This window comes from Maylandia zebra, linkage group LG3 (assembly GCF_041146795.1).
Source record: "Maylandia zebra isolate NMK-2024a linkage group LG3, Mzebra_GT3a, whole genome shotgun sequence".
Lineage (NCBI taxonomy): Eukaryota > Metazoa > Chordata > Actinopteri > Cichliformes > Cichlidae > Maylandia > Maylandia zebra.
In genome coordinates, this window is record NC_135169.1 from 32128875 (window position 1) to 32146511 (window position 17637).

The window sequence follows — 17637 nt, forward strand, 5'->3', positions numbered from 1 at the left end:
GAATAAACAATAAACACATTTTAGTTTTCAAACATTTTTATTTTCTTTGCAGCAACTTAATTTTCATTATGCAATAACTGCATTGATCTGAGTGTTTCTTTAGCATTAAATCATTTGTTGCTGCTGATCAAGAAGATTCACCAAAGGAAGTAGAAAAAAGGAAGTGTTACGTATTACAGTGCTACATATTTAATGCTACATGCAAGATCTGCTCATACAATCACTTGACTGGTGGGTTTTTTTCCCTTAACACCCTGAAAACAGGAAGCTTTTCTTTTTCTAAAATCAGTGTTGTTCCATATATTGGTGTAAAATATTCAGAAATAAACAATCAGTAGAAATAAAATAAAGTAGCAAAAAAAAAGAAAAAGAAAAAGTGGGTTAAATATTGGCTTCAGTCATGGCTCAGTGGTCAGGTAGCTGCAGACAACTGCAGGATTTATGCCCGTTTCTTGGAGGTCATTCCCATCTGCTGCTTCTCCAGAAAGAAGTTGATCAGCTTCTTCACCCAGGCAGAATGAGGGTTCAGACAAACCTTTGCTCCGTTTGCCAGTCCAGCTCTGATTAAAGAGAATTACAGTCAGTCAGTGCTTAAAGGTAAGTAGTGCTCAGTGCAAACCTCTCTGTGATACTTTGGATCTGCCAGCCAGCATCTAATTCACTTTATTTAAATTATTTCCCCCACAAAATCGTCAAACTGCAATCACAAGACAGTTACCAGGAATTAAAAGAACCAAAAAGAGCATATTAAACGTCGAGGGAATTATAACAATTTCAAGTGAAAATCCATGTGCAGTTCACAGATTACAGTAATCAAACCAGCTATCGATAAAATCGTCACTGAGACTGAACACTCAGGTGATTAAAGACAACATGGTGCAATCAGAGAAATGAGAGTGAACCTGTTGACTGAAAACACAAACTCTGTGTGGAGCTGATCTCTGCAGGTATTTGCAAAACTGTGATGTGGACAAACCTCAGTGTTTTCATGTGAACTCACTGTGAAGTTATACAAAAATGTAAAAAGTGTTGGGAAACAGTTCCAAGAGGCCTTACTGGAACTTCACGGAGAGAAAATCTGATCTGTGTAAGCAGATCCCAGAGTTTAATTCCAGCCAAGTACCCGTCAGGCAGTTTGATTAACAATGTTATCAATGCTCTGTTTGTATGAGCATCATTAAACATGTTTCAACAAATAATACTGCTGCCAGCTTTTAAAAAAAGGCCTTCAGTGTTTTCCATGAAATAAGTTTCTAGTTAATTATTTAATTAATTGAGTAATTTGGCTTAAAAAACAATAAGCTATGGTATTATTTTTAAGGTTACATTTGGAATTGTGTTTAAGAGCGATGATACTCCCAGTTTGGCTGGAAGATCTAGTTGGATTAAAAAAGTGATGCAACATGAAAAAATGTAAATAATGTCCCTTAAATCGGGGAAAGAGATTAAAAGTGACAGAAGATCAAAATGCACATAATTTATAATTTACAGAAATCTTAATTGGCACAAATCTTTTTAAACTTTTAAGCAAAAATGTAAGAGATTTGCCAGATCGAGCTCAAATAAGTTTCCTTTTGTATTTATTTGTATTTATTTAAATCAATCCATGAATTATATACAGTTTACAGTGTTTATACAAGACTTAATCAAGATTGTTTAAAATACTGGGGACCAAATGTTCCAAAAAATACTTTTTTATAAATTATTTCCTTTTTTAAAAGCATCTAAATCTAAATTGGATTATGTGAGACACCTAATCCTATTTTTATAATAAGCCTTTATTTAAAGGGTGATTGTGACAGGCTGACTTACATGACTTCTGTGTCTGGGCAGTGAGGCCCCTCAGGGAACAGCTTGATGCTCCTCAGGGTGTCTGGAGGGATGATCCTCGACTCCACCTGCAGGCACCGGCAGTGGGTGTTGTAGTCACGGCTGATTGGCGGCATCCCTGTCGTCAGCACACATTTGACAGCAAACAGCTTTATCTTTCCTTTCTCACCTCCCGTGAACTTGAATATAAACTTGAAGACATCAATCAAGCTTGCGTTTACTTCAAAGGTCATGTGAATGTTTTCAGGGTGATGTTTGTTTTACAGCTTGTATTATTCTCCAGTGTCAAAGAAAATCCAAAGCAGCTCTAAACAAGATGAGTCGTGCGCTTTACATAATGATGTTTCATTGAAACTCGGGGGAGGAAGTCATGCTGGGAAGAAGCAAAGCCAGCCTGTGCCAAAGTTCGCTTGGCAGTCAGTGTAACACACACACACACACACACACACACACACACACACACACACACACACACACACACACACACACACACACACAACTACAACTCAGTGACTGGAAAGCTTTCCAACGGCACGTTTCGTCATCTCCTCCCAAGTTGGTGTTTTGACATTCTTAAGAAAAGCTCTTCCCTTTTTTTTTGCTCTTCCAGTCATCTTCCTGTTTGTAAAATACTCGCACAAAGACGTTCTCCATTCTTACTGAAGAACTGAAAGACGTACCGTAATAGATGGTGAAACAGTCTGGTCACGATCACGCTGAAATGTGACACCACTTAGAAAAGTCACATGGACAAAAAAGGGCCCGTAAAACGCTCAGTAAGGTTTTCCATTAGTTAAAGTTTTAATCCATTTGTATTCTTTTTTCTAAGTCAATAAAAAATGATAATAATTCCAAAACTCTCTTTCAAATAGAGGGAAATGTACACATTTTTGTGCACTTTAAATCTTTTTAACTATCCTACCTGTGAAATCCATTAAATTAGCATTTTATTTTAAATGACTATAGAAAAGTATTTGTGGATTTGAACATTTCTAGTAAGCAATGAATCTTTTTTTGTTTGTTTTTTGTTCTTGTCATGCAGTATTTGCAAATGAATTCCCATTTTCGTGCAGAGATGTGGAAAAATATTCTCCCTATTTCTGTTTCCACCAGCAAATTTAATTTCTAAACATTAAGGTCACGTTACGCTTTCCAGAGAACAGAAATGTTTATTCACACAGAAACTTCTTACTGTGTAGTGATCCAGTTCTTACCGTGGCTGAGGACGAGCAGGGTCCCAAACACAATCAGTACGCAGAGTTTCATCTTGTTTCTTGCTGACGCGGCTGCTTGCTCTGTTGTTGAACACAGACTGATGTATTCCAGCTGTTGTAACTGTTTTCATGCATCTGCACTCTAATATTTATACATACATCTAATCATGTGATTGTTGTGAACTTCTGCAATTAATTTTGAAAAACACACACAGAGAGGTATGTGTGAGTGTGCACGTTGGTTTCATTTTGTTGCATTCACATGTGCAGCAGAAGGCAGTCATGGGACGGTGGGTTCAGGGGACGATCAGAGGCCCGACTGAGGTTAGACACCATGCTTGCTGCGGTCAGCAGTCCCAGAAATGAACCACACAGTTGGGACATGTATGTCTGGGTGTCCAGGAAAAGGCTGCGAGTCCCTTCTGTTTGTCACAATTCTGCAGAAGCACAACACTCTGTGTAAACTCTGTGATCCCCCTTCTCACACTGAAAGAGGAAAAAGATCAGCAGACACAGTTTTGTAAACAATCTCAGTTTATCGTAGTTTATGCAGCCGTAGTACAACTGAAACTGTGATGCAGGTCTAGTCCTACAAATACAAGTTTCACAAACATCCCCATTTGTCCTGGTTCTATGGGTGGTTGAGTCACTAATGATCATGTGAGTCATCTCATGTGCCCAAGTGTGAAAAAAGGCATAGGTTCTCACCGTCGCCAGAGCCAACCATTGAAACAACCGTGAGACCTTGCGGATCCTAACATGTGACCTACTGAGGTCACCTGAGGCGAGGTGTGAGCGCGGGTCGAAACGCCTGAGAAGGGAACTCAAGACTGGATTGTAGGTTGCAGACTGTTGTTTAGGTAGAGTAGACAAAGATGGCCTCCTTCACGTCTCTCTGAAACTATCTGTCCTCACTGTCCGAAACGTGAACACTGGAATACTCAAAAGAGTGACCTTTGACCTTTAGGAGCAGATGTACGGCTGAGTCAGTGCACAGTAGACACTATGTTGTTTATGTATATGTATGTTTTCAGTGTGAAAGGCGTAACTCATATAATTCTTGAAACAGTGAAACTGTGACTCCAGGAAAAGTCAGTTTCTATGTATACAGGTGTAGCTACACAGATGCTAGACCTCGGGATCTCTCTGTGGTCATTTTTGAGGGCCAAGAGAGATCATATAGGTTTAAAATGTAAAGTTTTAAAGTTTATTTAAGTTAAAAGTACCAATTTTCTTCCATTTTTATACCCTGTGCTCTGGTTTCACATTGCACCACAATGTACTGTTTTAAAATTAAGCATTTTACAGCTTTTTCACTATAACTAAACAAAGTATTTGACCATTAATGGAAACCTTTGTAAAAACAGTGCAGGCTAACTGGTAGACCTCAGCTGGGTCAGATGCAGCTGTAATACATAAAATATCAAGTGTATCAAGTGTAAGTCTATCTTGCATCTCTTTTCAACAGGCCATTAATGCACCTGTACATTAAGGTGCAAAATTACATGGACACCAGAAATTTAAGCTCGCTATCTATAAGGTACAAAAAAAGCAGCAGTACTTTAGACAGTACAGAGTCTAAGAGCATAGCATTAATCTAACACATTATTATGACCAATTTAGCAGTCAGATGGGTTTAATGTAATATTCTAGCCTCCTTCAGCTCTTTGTTTTGATACAAGGGGCTGTTTTTGTGTGTGTGATTTGGTTCAGTCTCACTGCAAACAGATAAAACTCCATTCTACGTCTGGTGGCGACCAAAACCAGAGCTAACAGAAAAGTTTATATTTTGTTGTTTGTCAGGCTGCTATTAATACAACTCTGCTAATATTACAGGATGTGATAAGAATAAGTTAAGAATGCTAAGAGTGTGTAATGTGTTGATTATGTTCAGCTTGTTGAGGAGCTGTAATTCTTTTGTGTTTAACTCGCATTTTTTTTTTCTTTTTTTCAATTTTGACAACTACTTTTTGTTGTTGTATTTGTGTAACTGGTGTGTTTGTGCATTTTGTCTGACAATGAAAGGTAAAAAGAAAGACCTAAATAACTTGCCCACTCCAGCTCCTATAGCCAAAAATCAATAGGTGGGACGAGGGTTAACTCAACCCACTACAACTTCTAAGCTAGCAAGAATTATGAGTTCATGCTAGCATTAGCAGTGCCTATACACATATGTGGCAAACATGTACCACATATTCACAGCATCTAGTAAAGACAGGCGTAATAATGACAATAATGAACTAAAACACACAATCAGAAACATCAGGGTGGATAAAGATATAATTAGTGTTGGAAAGGAAATGATATCGACTTTTCCCACTGGGGAAAAGTCGATATCAAAGGGGAGAGGCCACAGTAGCGCCCCAATTTTATAGGGCTGCACCAAAAAAGAAGAAGAAAAGGATGAGGAGTGGCTCTAACTGATAATGAAGAAAACTACAGGCCTGGGGGTCCTAAAGGTCAGGTATACCAGGAACAGTTTGGGGTTTAGAACACATTTTGTGTAATTATAACAATATATAATTTAAAAGAACATTTTAAATTGAAATCTCAAATGTCATACAGGCAATAATTATTCGACTGATTAACCCATATAAAAATGAATGTTCATGACATCATGTAGCTTTGACACAAGGATAATACATATATGAAATATTTAGTCAGAATTAAACCACATTCATCATGTCATTAGAAAAAGCTGACACTGTCTTTTTTGTTTGTGTTATGAAATATGTCTCCCTTATGATTAATTGCGTGCAGAGGTTTGGGTAATATTGTAAATGTGGGATGATAATAGGTCAAGCACAAGTCACATGACTTCAACATATTAAATGATGCATTACGGGATGACTTGGTAAACTTGCCATCATTTAAAAACAAAGTCAGTGGGAATTTTTTCTCTTTCTCTGTGGGCATATTGTTAGAATGGGACTTATTGCTGTGGCTTACAGTGACTACAGTAAATAAAGATGATGAAAACTCTGAGTGTTGTATAAAAACGAGTTTAAGATCATTTGTTTTAATCAGCATGCAAACAGAGAGAATATGTGGTGAGTTATTATTTTAGCTAATCTTCTGTTTCATTTATCTTAAATGACACAGTGATGAAAAAGACAGGCTGATTATTAATGGCAGAGCTCTGCAGATGAAAGCATGTGTTTGCTCACCTACTTGGCCCACGTGGGAAGATTCTAGTACTAACACTAATAATAATAACTTAGATTTGTATAGTGCCTTTCAAGAAACCCAGGGATACTTTACAAAAGTATATAAATGAACAAAAAGCACATTGAAGGCTTGGAGGTCTGGGGGCTGATGTGAGGGACAGACAACAGACCCAAGGCCGAGGATCATAGTGTCCAGGACTGTGTGTATGGGTGCAGCAGGTTAGACAGGTACTGAGGGGCCAGGGCATTGGGGGATTTGAAGGTAAGCTGAGGTCTGGGCATACTGGAGCCTCTCCGGGGCTTTGCAGGAAATCCTTAACATGACCCGGTGAGTGATGGACAAAGTCAAGAGACATTCATTAACAGGAAAAAAAAGCTGCTTTGGTGACAGATATGATATGAACCTGCAATGAAAGTGTGGAGTAAACTGTAAACCTCTGAAGATGGTGAGATGGGGCAATCGTCTACGTTAATGAGCAGATCTCAGATCTTCTAGAGCACAGCTTTGGGGGCCACAACCAAGAGCTCTTATTGTTGAGCTTGAGTAGGTTAGATGACATCCATGTTTGATTTCACTCAGGATTGTGTGGTTAGCTGTGTAGAGTGTTTTGTACTGAGGAAAGCAGAGACAACAGTGAGCATCACCAAGGTGGAGCATGTAGATGGTGAAGAGTAGGGGTCCGAGCACAGAACCTTGAGGCACACCGTGGGTATCTGGAGTATAGGTGGAGCATGATTATAAATGATTATAAATTATGCTGGTTCTACTGATTGTTTGACTTTTATTTGAAGGACACTTGTTGCTAACTGAAATTTGGCACACATGCTCTGCTGAAGATGAATTGCTGTCTGGAGTTGCATGTTTAATCAGAACAAGTTGGCTACCAATGAATAGATGTGGGAGCAACATTACACCTTGTTGAAACTGTGCCACAAAGAATTGCAGTAAGACTGACCTGAAGACAAAAGAGGGTCCAAACCTTTGATAACAAGGTGTAACTAACAAAGTGGTTGGTGAGTATATAACCTGCACTTTTACATAACACTGCTACCGAGCTGAACACAACCTATAGGTGTGATGTGACAAGAATTTACAAAAATACTGGCAAAAAAGTTTCATTTTAAGTGTAGTGGTGACAGGCAATCACATGCTTGCAGCAGATCTCTACTGTGAAACAGCTGACCCACAATGAAAAATGGTGACAGATGTAAGTCATCAAATCTCATTAATCAGTCTCATTCAAAGTGACAGCTTTGAAAGAGAAAAAAAACCCCACTCAGTTCTGACTGAGAACTTGGATAATAAATATTTTACATCTGACATTAATCTGTTTAGATCTTGCTGTCAGTTGTAGCTGCCACTGTCTACTTTGCATTTATGTTTTGTGATGAGAACCAGAGCTGTGCTGCTCCTTCTTCTTGATTGACACATGTTGTAACTAGGGCTGCCACGATTGGTCGACTAGTCACGATTATGTCGACTATCAAAATCGTCGTGTCGTTTGAAGCTTTGCAAGATCCCAAAAGACGCAGGAATAAGTAGTAGGATTTAAGAGTGTAATAACGGACTGAAACGGAAGACGGCAGCACTGCATGAACAAGGATGCCAGCTGCCGTTAAACCCCGAAAAAGATGAAGCTGTGTCCGGTATCGTAGCTGTGAACAAAAATTCAGGGGCTGCATCCTTCAGAGGCCGCATTTGTAGGCCGATTACATTAAAGCGACATACAAATTCGAAGACTCCCTGAAACGCGTCCGAAAAATGCGTTCTTCATTTCCCCAGATTTGGAGGACAGGTCGGGTGTATCCTTCGTGGCCCAACCTATCCCAGAATTCATAGCGCGGCCCAGCCAATTCCAGTTTCCAACAATGGCGGCAGCTACTTAGTTTTAATATTACTCTTATTATTCTTTCTGGGTCACAAAATAAACATTTAACATATTTTCAGGCGAGATTGTAGCTGTGTAAACCTCAAATATCTGCTCAGTTTATCAAGACACCACATATATTCAAAAGCGCTCCACTAGCTCGATAGCTAGCCGGGGGCTAGGCTCACTAGAGCCGGTGTGAAGACTGGACTCCCGGCAAATCGTTTTCAAACCCACCGCCGTCTTTCACTACTCAGGGTAAATATATATAAGTCACTTAGATAACTTAAAACTGTTATTGTTTGGCCTTTTTTTTGTGTTTTATTTGTTTCTGAGTAAATCGGTTTGGCTGAGATTAAAGTTACAGTTTTCACACAGCTGAATAAACGTCAAACAGAAAACTGATTGAACAGAAGTGTGAGCTGGTTGAGAATTTACTCCGGTGTCCTGTTATATTTTAGGTAGCAAGGAGCAGACGGCTGAGTTTATTAAACTTCACCAAAACAAACTGCAAATTTCATTAAAAGTTTAAAAAACTATCATCTTGTCTTTATTTTTAGTTATCACATACCTTAAACACTTCAAGCTGTAAGCTAATGATAGTTATATAAGAGCAGATGCTGCTGGTGCAATAAGCTGCACGTTTTACGCCCAATGGATGCATGATCTGACTAGTCGACTATCAAAATAATCTTTTGTGGCAGCCCTAGTGTACAGTGCTAAACATGCAAAGTGGATCATGATGATTCTGTCACTGTGCCTGATGCTGTGGTTGTTTGGGGGCTGATGATCATATTTTCTCTCCAATTCCTGTAAAAATAACATATCAGAGAGATGAGACCTTAAAGCTCCAGTGGTAGTGAACAAGTCATATGTTTTCACCCTCAGCTTTGAACCACTGCTCTAAAACCATCAGTATTTTTGTAAGAAATAAAAATTTTCTCAGAGTGTAGCTTAAAACCTGCTGTTTGTTTGGATGGAGATTTACATTAAATATATTTCTTCCATGCAGGTGTAATTACTGATGTGCAGAGCCTCGCACTGCAGTCACTTTGGAGCCTGCGAGGCACCGTTCACTCCCATTCTTCAGTATGGCACTATAATATATGACTTTAAATTTATATTTAACAATTTAAAACCACTTTATGAACAATCCCTATTAATGACTGAGCTCTTATTAATAACGTTCTCCTGTCACTGTGGCTATTTACATAACTTCTCTCCTGTCGCAGTATGGACGAGGCTTGTCCACCTTGAGTTAAGCGATGAGAGCGATCCTTATTGACTTACTGGTCTTCAAACACTGGCACCTTGGAATAACTGGAAAAGGTAGAAAAATATAATTAATGTTAAACTGCTGCAGTTTCATATTTTACTTAAACATAAATATATTTAGATTGACCCTGGTCAAGGATGTAAGAAGTGGCTGAATTTTTTTTTTCGTTATTCCCGTCCTCCCACAGTGGAAATCCTGCTGTTGCAGTCCTTTGGCATTTAAACTTTCTACCTTCATTTACTCATAAGGATTTCCTGTGCGACTGGTTTATGTTGAGACATGCCTGACTTCAGGTGTCATTTGTATCTGTTGAAATTGACGTCACAGTTCACTCATTGATAAAGGATCTTTTGCATTGCTGATCTACTTCCAGAGAAGTGAAATGCCATAATCTTTTAACATGATCAGGCCAAGGAGGTAAAAGACAGGGCACTTTTCACAGCTGCATACCTGTGACTCATTAAACTGTTTTTTAAAATTCACCACAGTTAGAGGGAAACGAAAGCATGAATCATTGAGAATGCAAGAAAAAAAAAAGTCTTTGAAAATCACAGATTTATTCCGCAGAACCAGGCTCAGGGAGGAGCGGCAATTTGCCTCAACCTTGGGGCGAGGGGAGGAAGACAGGACAAAAGACACACGGTTTCTCGCAGCTTAAGTGCAGTTTTTGGTTTTACGGCGGTTTTTCCCGAAGTCGCAAAAGTATGACGTTACAACATTCTGATTGGTCACTTGCAATGTTGATGCTGGAACAACACCAACATGACGATATCAGATCGTGCAGATTACTAACAGTGTCAGACAGAAAAGTGGTGAGGGATCCAAAGGTATCAACTAGCTGGCCCCGGGGGAAATGACTGTCAAATACCACAATTTCGGTTTTCTTTTCATTTAAGATAAGAGAATTGCCCAAAAGCCATTCCTTGACTTCTCTCATGCACTCTAGGAAGCAGTGCATGAGCAGTTATTATTAATCTCTGGCTCTCGTGCCTTCCACTAGGTGTGCTGCTGGACAGCTCTTTCAAATTGGACAAACAAGTGTCCTCTGTAGTCAAATAGCTTCTACCAACTGCATCTTATTTTGAAGGCTAAGCATTATGTACCACATAAGTCTTTATATGATCAGTGTAATATGAATAATTTAGAGATCTCAATTTCAGATATGATATGATATGATATGCCTAATATTTTACTGTTTCTGGTGCACTCTGCTTAAAGTTTACTTACACTTCTCTTTATGATAAAATTGTTTGAACACTTTCCAATAAATAAAATGATAAAAAGAAAGAAAATGGGAAGTTCCTTTAAACACAGCTGAAAAGGTCATTTTCTATTCATTGTTTGCAGATGTGCACGTGTATCACTACACTTAGTAAATGCAGTAAATCTGTCAATGAGTAAATCTGTAAGGGAATGCAAGAAAAATGTCTCCTTCACTTCTAATAATACTTAAATTATGACTTGTAGCTACTGCTGACTTGGAGTCAGCAGTAGCTACTGTGGAACTGCTGTCAGATATTGTGGTTCCAGTAAGATTGAAAACTGTAAGCTGGAGGTTTCAACTGTAATTACCTTCCCTATTGATAGACATCTGCCGCATTCCTCTTTAGTCTCCCAAGCGAGCCATAGAGGTAGTTTGTCTGTGTCACCAACCTTGTGGTGACTGCTTGTGACATCTGTGACACATTTTTGATGTTCACTGAAGTTTCTAAGCTTCAGTGAGCAAGGTGGCGATGTCTTCAGCTGGAAAATGAAGGCAATAAGGAAGTGACCCTGAATCCCCGCTTGGTTACTAGAGTGGGTTTCAATAATCGATTTTCTGATTAAAATCGATTTTAGCTTGAATAAAGCGATATCAATTCATTAAATCCTGAATGAATTTGTAAATGTAAATATATTTTGCCAGAATCTCAGGTTAAACCTCACAAACTATTTCAACACCCAGCTAAAACAGTAAATGACAGCAGATAAACGGATTCCACACAAAGACGTAAACACTAAGCGCAGACCCGACGCATCAGGATCTGTGAGATGTTGGCCTCTTTCACCCGACGGCACGTACACAGACATGCCGTCGGCGCTGAAAGCCGACAGCTCACAGATTCTGAAGCTGCAGGTTTTGTCTCTCTCCGATCAAAATTCACTGAACCAGCAACAAAAGAAGATCAAAACTACGCTTCACATTTGATAAAAATTGCCATTTATTCCCTCTGACCTTTGCTGTTTTGCTCCCACCACGATAAAAGCCACACTTCCTGCACAGCTCTCTCTCTCTCTCTCTCTCTCAGTGAACTTCAAGAACAGTTTCCCGTCTCAAATCTCTTTTTTTCTGCATTATTTGTTTGCTTATTACGCACCAGTCTACCGTTGTTTACAGCACAGTCTGCTGCTGTTTTTTTTTAAATGACTTCCTACAAGAAAGTCTAATTTCTGCTGTTCAATACCGAAGAAATTTTAACTTTTTAAAATTATGAGAAATTGCAAAACCCTTAGCTGTGTCTCTAATAAAACCTCTGTAACTTTGCTCTGCTTCACTTCAGCAGCATCAGGTAATGTTCATATGTTGGTTCATGGTTTTCTTCTGTTTTTGATCTACTGCAGAGTATTTTTTAGGTTATCTGCTATAAAAAGACAAGCCAAGAAAATCTCCTTCATGTTTTTCTGTGTTTTATCCTCTGTTACTTTGACAGAATGGCATCTGCTGTGATGTTTACACCTCTGATGAAGTCTCACAACTGTCAGTACTGATAAATGAAGAATTACAATATTTCTGTCTGAATCAAAATTGAATCAGAATGGAATCGGTTCTAGAAATCCCAGCCCAATTGGTTATGCTGCAGTAGGTCCTGGCTGCTGGGTGCTTTCTATGTTTTTGTGTTTCTACACACCTCTCTGTATGTAGTCACTACACTGTTAGACTTTTCATCGCCACTTTACGGTAACATACTGGCGTCACTGTTGCCAGCGTCATACTGTGAAGCCGTGTTACCGTAGCTTACCGTTCTGCAGGATGATACCGTTTTTTGCTGGTGTGGTATAATACTCTTGGACAAATTATGGTAACGCACCGTAGCCTTTTTTACGGTATCTCACTGGCGACAGTGACGCCAGTGAGATACCGTTATGTCGCTATGTCATAAATTACATCAACAAAGTAACATCATACTGTGATTAAGAAATTGGTATACTACCGTTTATTCACGGTATGTCACTGTAAGCCCGCTGCAAGGTAATAAACTGCAATATATTAACCAGTAACTTACCGTTATCACGCATCATCAGTACCAAAAATATTCATCTCTGCTAGAGGATACCGTGTCCCAACAGGCGGCCATTTACTGTTTAACAGGTCGGAATTGACCGTAATTTCAGTTAACAGTAACATACTGTAAGAGACTGGAGGGTTCCAAAGAAATTGGATGGATGGATAGATAGACACGCACACACAAAATATAATTCATGTGCTTCACACCACTTTATTTCAATTCTGATTTTTCCCTGCTGAAATACACATTTCCAAAATCAAAAACTGAAAAGAACTGAAAACATATTTTCATTGAGGAAGCACTTGTTTTTACTAAACCATGTAATCCATTATTTTCTCAGATGGTTGTACAAACAATAACGATATGATGCAATATCCATATCATGGCAGACAACATATGCTCAGGTGTTGGGTTTTCTTAGTTATATTTTGTAGGGTCTTAAACCTACAGTGTGAAGTGCCTTGGCATTAATTTTGTTGGCACCATACAAATAAACTGAATTGTAATGAATATAATATCAAGCCCCACACTTCTGCCTTTATATACACTTTGTCCAAAATACTGGTTCATACCACCAAATCAATGCACAAAACAGGGTCCACAAGGACATGGATGAGCGTGTGTGGTGTGAAGGAACTTGACTGACCTGCACTGAACCCTGATCTTGTTTTGTGGACTGAGTTCATTGATTTGTAGGGTGAGCCAATATATGTGACAATTAAAGTGTAAGTAGCTGAAATAATTTTTAACAAACGGGTAAAAGAAGGAAAAAAAATCAAAACTGTTGCACTCAAAAAACCTATTGGACAGAGACAGCGTCTTGCAAGATGGCAAGAGAGCTTGTCTTCATTGTTGCTCGTCTTGTGTAAATGTCCAGAAAGCATGGGCCATGGATCATCTGTGGAGACATGGGTAACAACACATTGGTCACTTAAATTATACAAGAAATTCACTAAAAATGGCAAAAACAGTTACCTAATTTGAAGTTCTCCACTCAAATTCAGTAAGCCGCTGGAGGAAAGTTGTGACATGAGGGTTAATGTGAACAACCTTTCGCTTCACAGTGGTCCCAGTCCTTCTGCTTGTCCCACACTTGGAGGTACATTTTGTTCCCTCTTCAGGGTTTATTCTTACAAAAAACCTGCACACGCTGACTCCTGGTATTCCAGGTTCAATACATAGAATGAACCAAAGAAGATTACACGCCCCTCTGCACTCACCATCCAGCAGGTGGCGGTCATTGAACTTTGTCCTTAAATGTATAGGGGCAACATGTTGTCATTATGCAACATAAAATAATTTCAGTACTTCACTTCTTCACACTGTCTAGATAGTCATAAAGCAAATAGCTATGTACAGTTAATTATTAATGGCCTTATGTACATAAGTCCATTTTAACATATTATAATTGTACATAATTGGGAATTATTCTGCACATGAAACACACCTAACAAAGAGTCAGCCCAGTTAAATTAGCGGAGATGAATCAACTGTATGGTTATTTTGGAGTTTATAGTTTGTGCTGCTGTTAAACTTTATAGTATTGACTTCAGTATTTCTGCTGTTGGTGTAGCTAGACTACCATGTTGATCAGTAATATGTAATGTGAAATTTGATATTGTTACTTTGCTGGATTCACTGAGACACATGTCCAAAAACCTTGGTTTATAAAGGAAATTACAGAAATTTGAGCTAACAAAACAGAGACTGGATACCTGTGTCAAAGAAAAGCTCCTGTGCCAAACAGAAATTTTAATACGGTCTAATCAGCTCTATTTCATAAATGACTTCTGACCAAGCATAATCAGCCTTGGGGTGCTTGGCAGGCTTTTAACATGCAAACTGAACAATATAAATTTGCGTGCACTGAAGCCACAAAATTTAGAAATACACATAGTTGCAAAAAGTTCAGTGACCAATTACCTTTCCTAAATGACATATGCAATGCAAAAAATAAAAGAATAAGAGTCTTGTCAATAGGGACCAATTCCCAGTTTTTACATGATCAAAATTATTCACAAAAGGCAGAAAATGTGTGCCGACAAGAGAGCAGTGCACAAAAATGAAAAGATATTTGAGCTCGACTCTTTAATGGGTTTAACGTGACTTAGTCAGCACTCCGCACCGTACAGGTAGTACAAGCACACCTGAAAACACTGACCAGCTAACAGCTTTAAGCATTTGGGCGCAACCTCGGTAGTTCACCGATTCACCTGTTGCAAACGTCCAAGTTTTCTATCAAGTCTCATAACCTAACTAGTCTTTTGAGTCTCCACATTCATAGATATTGACATTTTGTCTTAGCATTTGAATGAAAATATCCTGGTAGGGTAACTTGAAAGTCAAAACAAACAGTAATAAGAACGCATTTCGGACTTCTCTCGAATAAGTGAAAAAAACACTTACCTTCAGACTGATTAGCTGGTGTCAATCCAACTTTAATGTGTCCCATGTCAGTCCGTTTTAGGGAAAAAGTGGTTTCATTTAATTTTGAGATACTCCCGCATGGACGAGAAGCAATTTGGAGTCTAGCAGAGTTATCACGAATAGCATATGATCTTCAGATATAATCCATTCAACCTTGCATTTAACCCGATTGAACATCCAGTTACTTCTGACTACTTCTAAGTTGCACATGTTAACGATCTCATCATCACTCTGTGCTGCAGCAAACTGGATCTGTGGCACAGAATAGTTGATGGCCATGTTGTTCTCCTGCTTTGCAGCTTTGTTTGAGTCTGAATTGCGTCTTAAACGTGCAAAACTAAGAGAAGCAGATCAATATTTTCTTCTTGTTGTTATTTAATGGTGGTTGGCAACCAGCGAAAGGAGCATTAACCACTCGAGCAATATTTTCTATCCCCATTGTTGTTTAGAAAGTGCATACCCGACGTGTGCGTCATACGTCACGTTGTACGTCAGGTGAAGGTGTGGTGTCGGCTATCGCACCTGTCGCATTACAAAGCTTTAAAAACGTAACAATCGCTTTAAAAACACAACCCAACGCGCTAAACATGAACAAACATAAACACCCGTGTTACATTATCACGTATATCCAGGACATCTCTTCTGAACCAAGACGAAGTGGTGCTACAAAGGAATTATTTCTTTAGGGGAGAGCATTTAATAGCAGTCTGGCCTGCAACAAAATGCACCGCTAAAAATACAGTTTCTGCTTGTCCCAGGATTTATTAATTTTGAGAGTGAAGTTGTAGAACTGATGCTGGTTAGTGGTGTAGGTTTCATGGATGTGACACCTTAACTTGTGTAAAATGACGACCAGAGCATATTATTAGGTTAGTTCACTGTAGTTAGGCAGAGGCATCTTAAAAAGTACCACCTTATACAAAACAAATGAAGGTCCAGTATAAGAAAGAATAAGAAGAGAAAAAAGGAACACCCTGCTAAATGAAGCCATTTTTAAACATTACTCTAAATGTAGCCATTCGTTTTTGTTGCTGGCCATACAAAAATAAGTATACTTCAATTATATTTCCTAAGTATACCTTACCTAGTACGTATACTAATAATGCTTCTTGGGACTATATTGGCCCCCGTTTTAGTACATAACAGTATTCTTGAAATTAACTTTTGGATGTACTTTTTGTTCACCATAATTGTACTAGCATAATGTCATAATGTCTACAAGAGTATAATTAAATATACTCGACTCTATCACAATACTAACCTTACAAGTATACTATTAATTAATAGTATTAATAATGTTTCACATTGTTTGAATAAACAAATACATTTATTAATATATGAGGTTCCATTCAGTTCAAGGAATTAAATTTTAGTGTGGCTGCAACTTACTCCTTAAGTTAAAAATGATGCTGTATATTGTAGTTTATATGTTATACTACTTTCACAGTGAATCGCATTTTATAGTAATACACTCTGAATGAGGATTTAAGTAATTACTCTTAGATCTACAGTAGAAAACAACAGAAATCCAGATGGTGTAATAGTATAATCTCAGTAACATCACCAATTGTTACATTTGCTGTATTTTACAGCTGTTTCCATGAGTACAGTGAGTTACCGTAAAAATAATGTAATCTCAGGGAATTTTCCCACAATTACATGCAAATTACAGTACTAAACTGCTAACATCCTTTAGAGTTTTTTACTGTTGATTTTGCAGTACTAAGCTATGGAAATTACTGCAAAGGCTAACAGTGTAGTTATTATTAATCTGTGGCTCTCTTCCACACAGCATGTCTTTGTCCTGTCTTCCTCCTCTGAGCCTGGTTCTGTCAGAGGTTTCTTTCTGTTAAAAGGGAGTTTTTCCTTCCCACTGTCACCAAGTACTTGCTCATAAGTGATTATCCGTTGGAGTTTTCTCTATATTCTTGTCTTTACCTTACAATATAAAGCACTTTGTTGCCAATATTGTTGTGATTTGGTGCTGGTAAATAAAATTGAACTGAATGAATTTTTTTTAGTATTTTATTAATTAATCTGTCACTGGGCACTAACTAGCCTAAATATGTATCCTTCATTGCAACTCTGCATTTGAGAAATGCAGATTTTTACCTGATTGTATTGCCCAAAATATTCACATGTGACCACTGAGGATGGTGCTGGAAAGTATCCAAGTGGAGCTTCCAGTTAAAGTTTAGCGTCTGTGCCTTTTCAGAACCAAATATCCAGATGTCAACATTTACTTCAGGAGATTTTCACCACAAACTGGTCATTTTTAATGCTTTTGGTGATGTCTTTACTGTACATGTGACTAACTAGAGTTCTGTCTATTGCTATCTAAAATATATGTTGGGTGAAATATAATCTTAAATAAAATGTATCAACACATAACTGATTGGAGAGTTTGTATTTTAGATTTAAACCTTGACCGAGGGTCCCCCTGTAAAGGTCTCATTCACTCCTGGCAGAAACCCACGACAGGCTCAGCTCCCAGTTCCCAAACCTCAGATAACTTTTTCACATCTGGAGTTTGGAAATGTGTTATTATTATTATTCCCATGTTCAACTCCTTACAGGAAGCAGTGACTT

The 17637-nt window shown here is 38.4% G+C and overlaps 1 protein-coding gene across 1 annotated transcript; it reads right to left on the bottom strand.

Moving 5' to 3' along the window:
• Positions 1-18: 18 nt before the first annotated feature.
• LOC101487440 (interleukin-8) lies at positions 19-3153 on the bottom strand. The gene is made up of 3 exons (XM_004570701.3): positions 3045-3153; positions 1813-1948; positions 19-560 (listed from the first exon to the last, which is right to left on the bottom strand). The coding sequence occupies exons 1-3, from the start codon at positions 3094-3096 to the stop codon at positions 440-442; spliced, it is 309 nt and encodes a 102-aa protein (XP_004570758.1). The 5' UTR covers positions 3097-3153; the 3' UTR covers positions 19-439.
• Positions 3154-17637: the final 14484 nt, after the last annotated feature.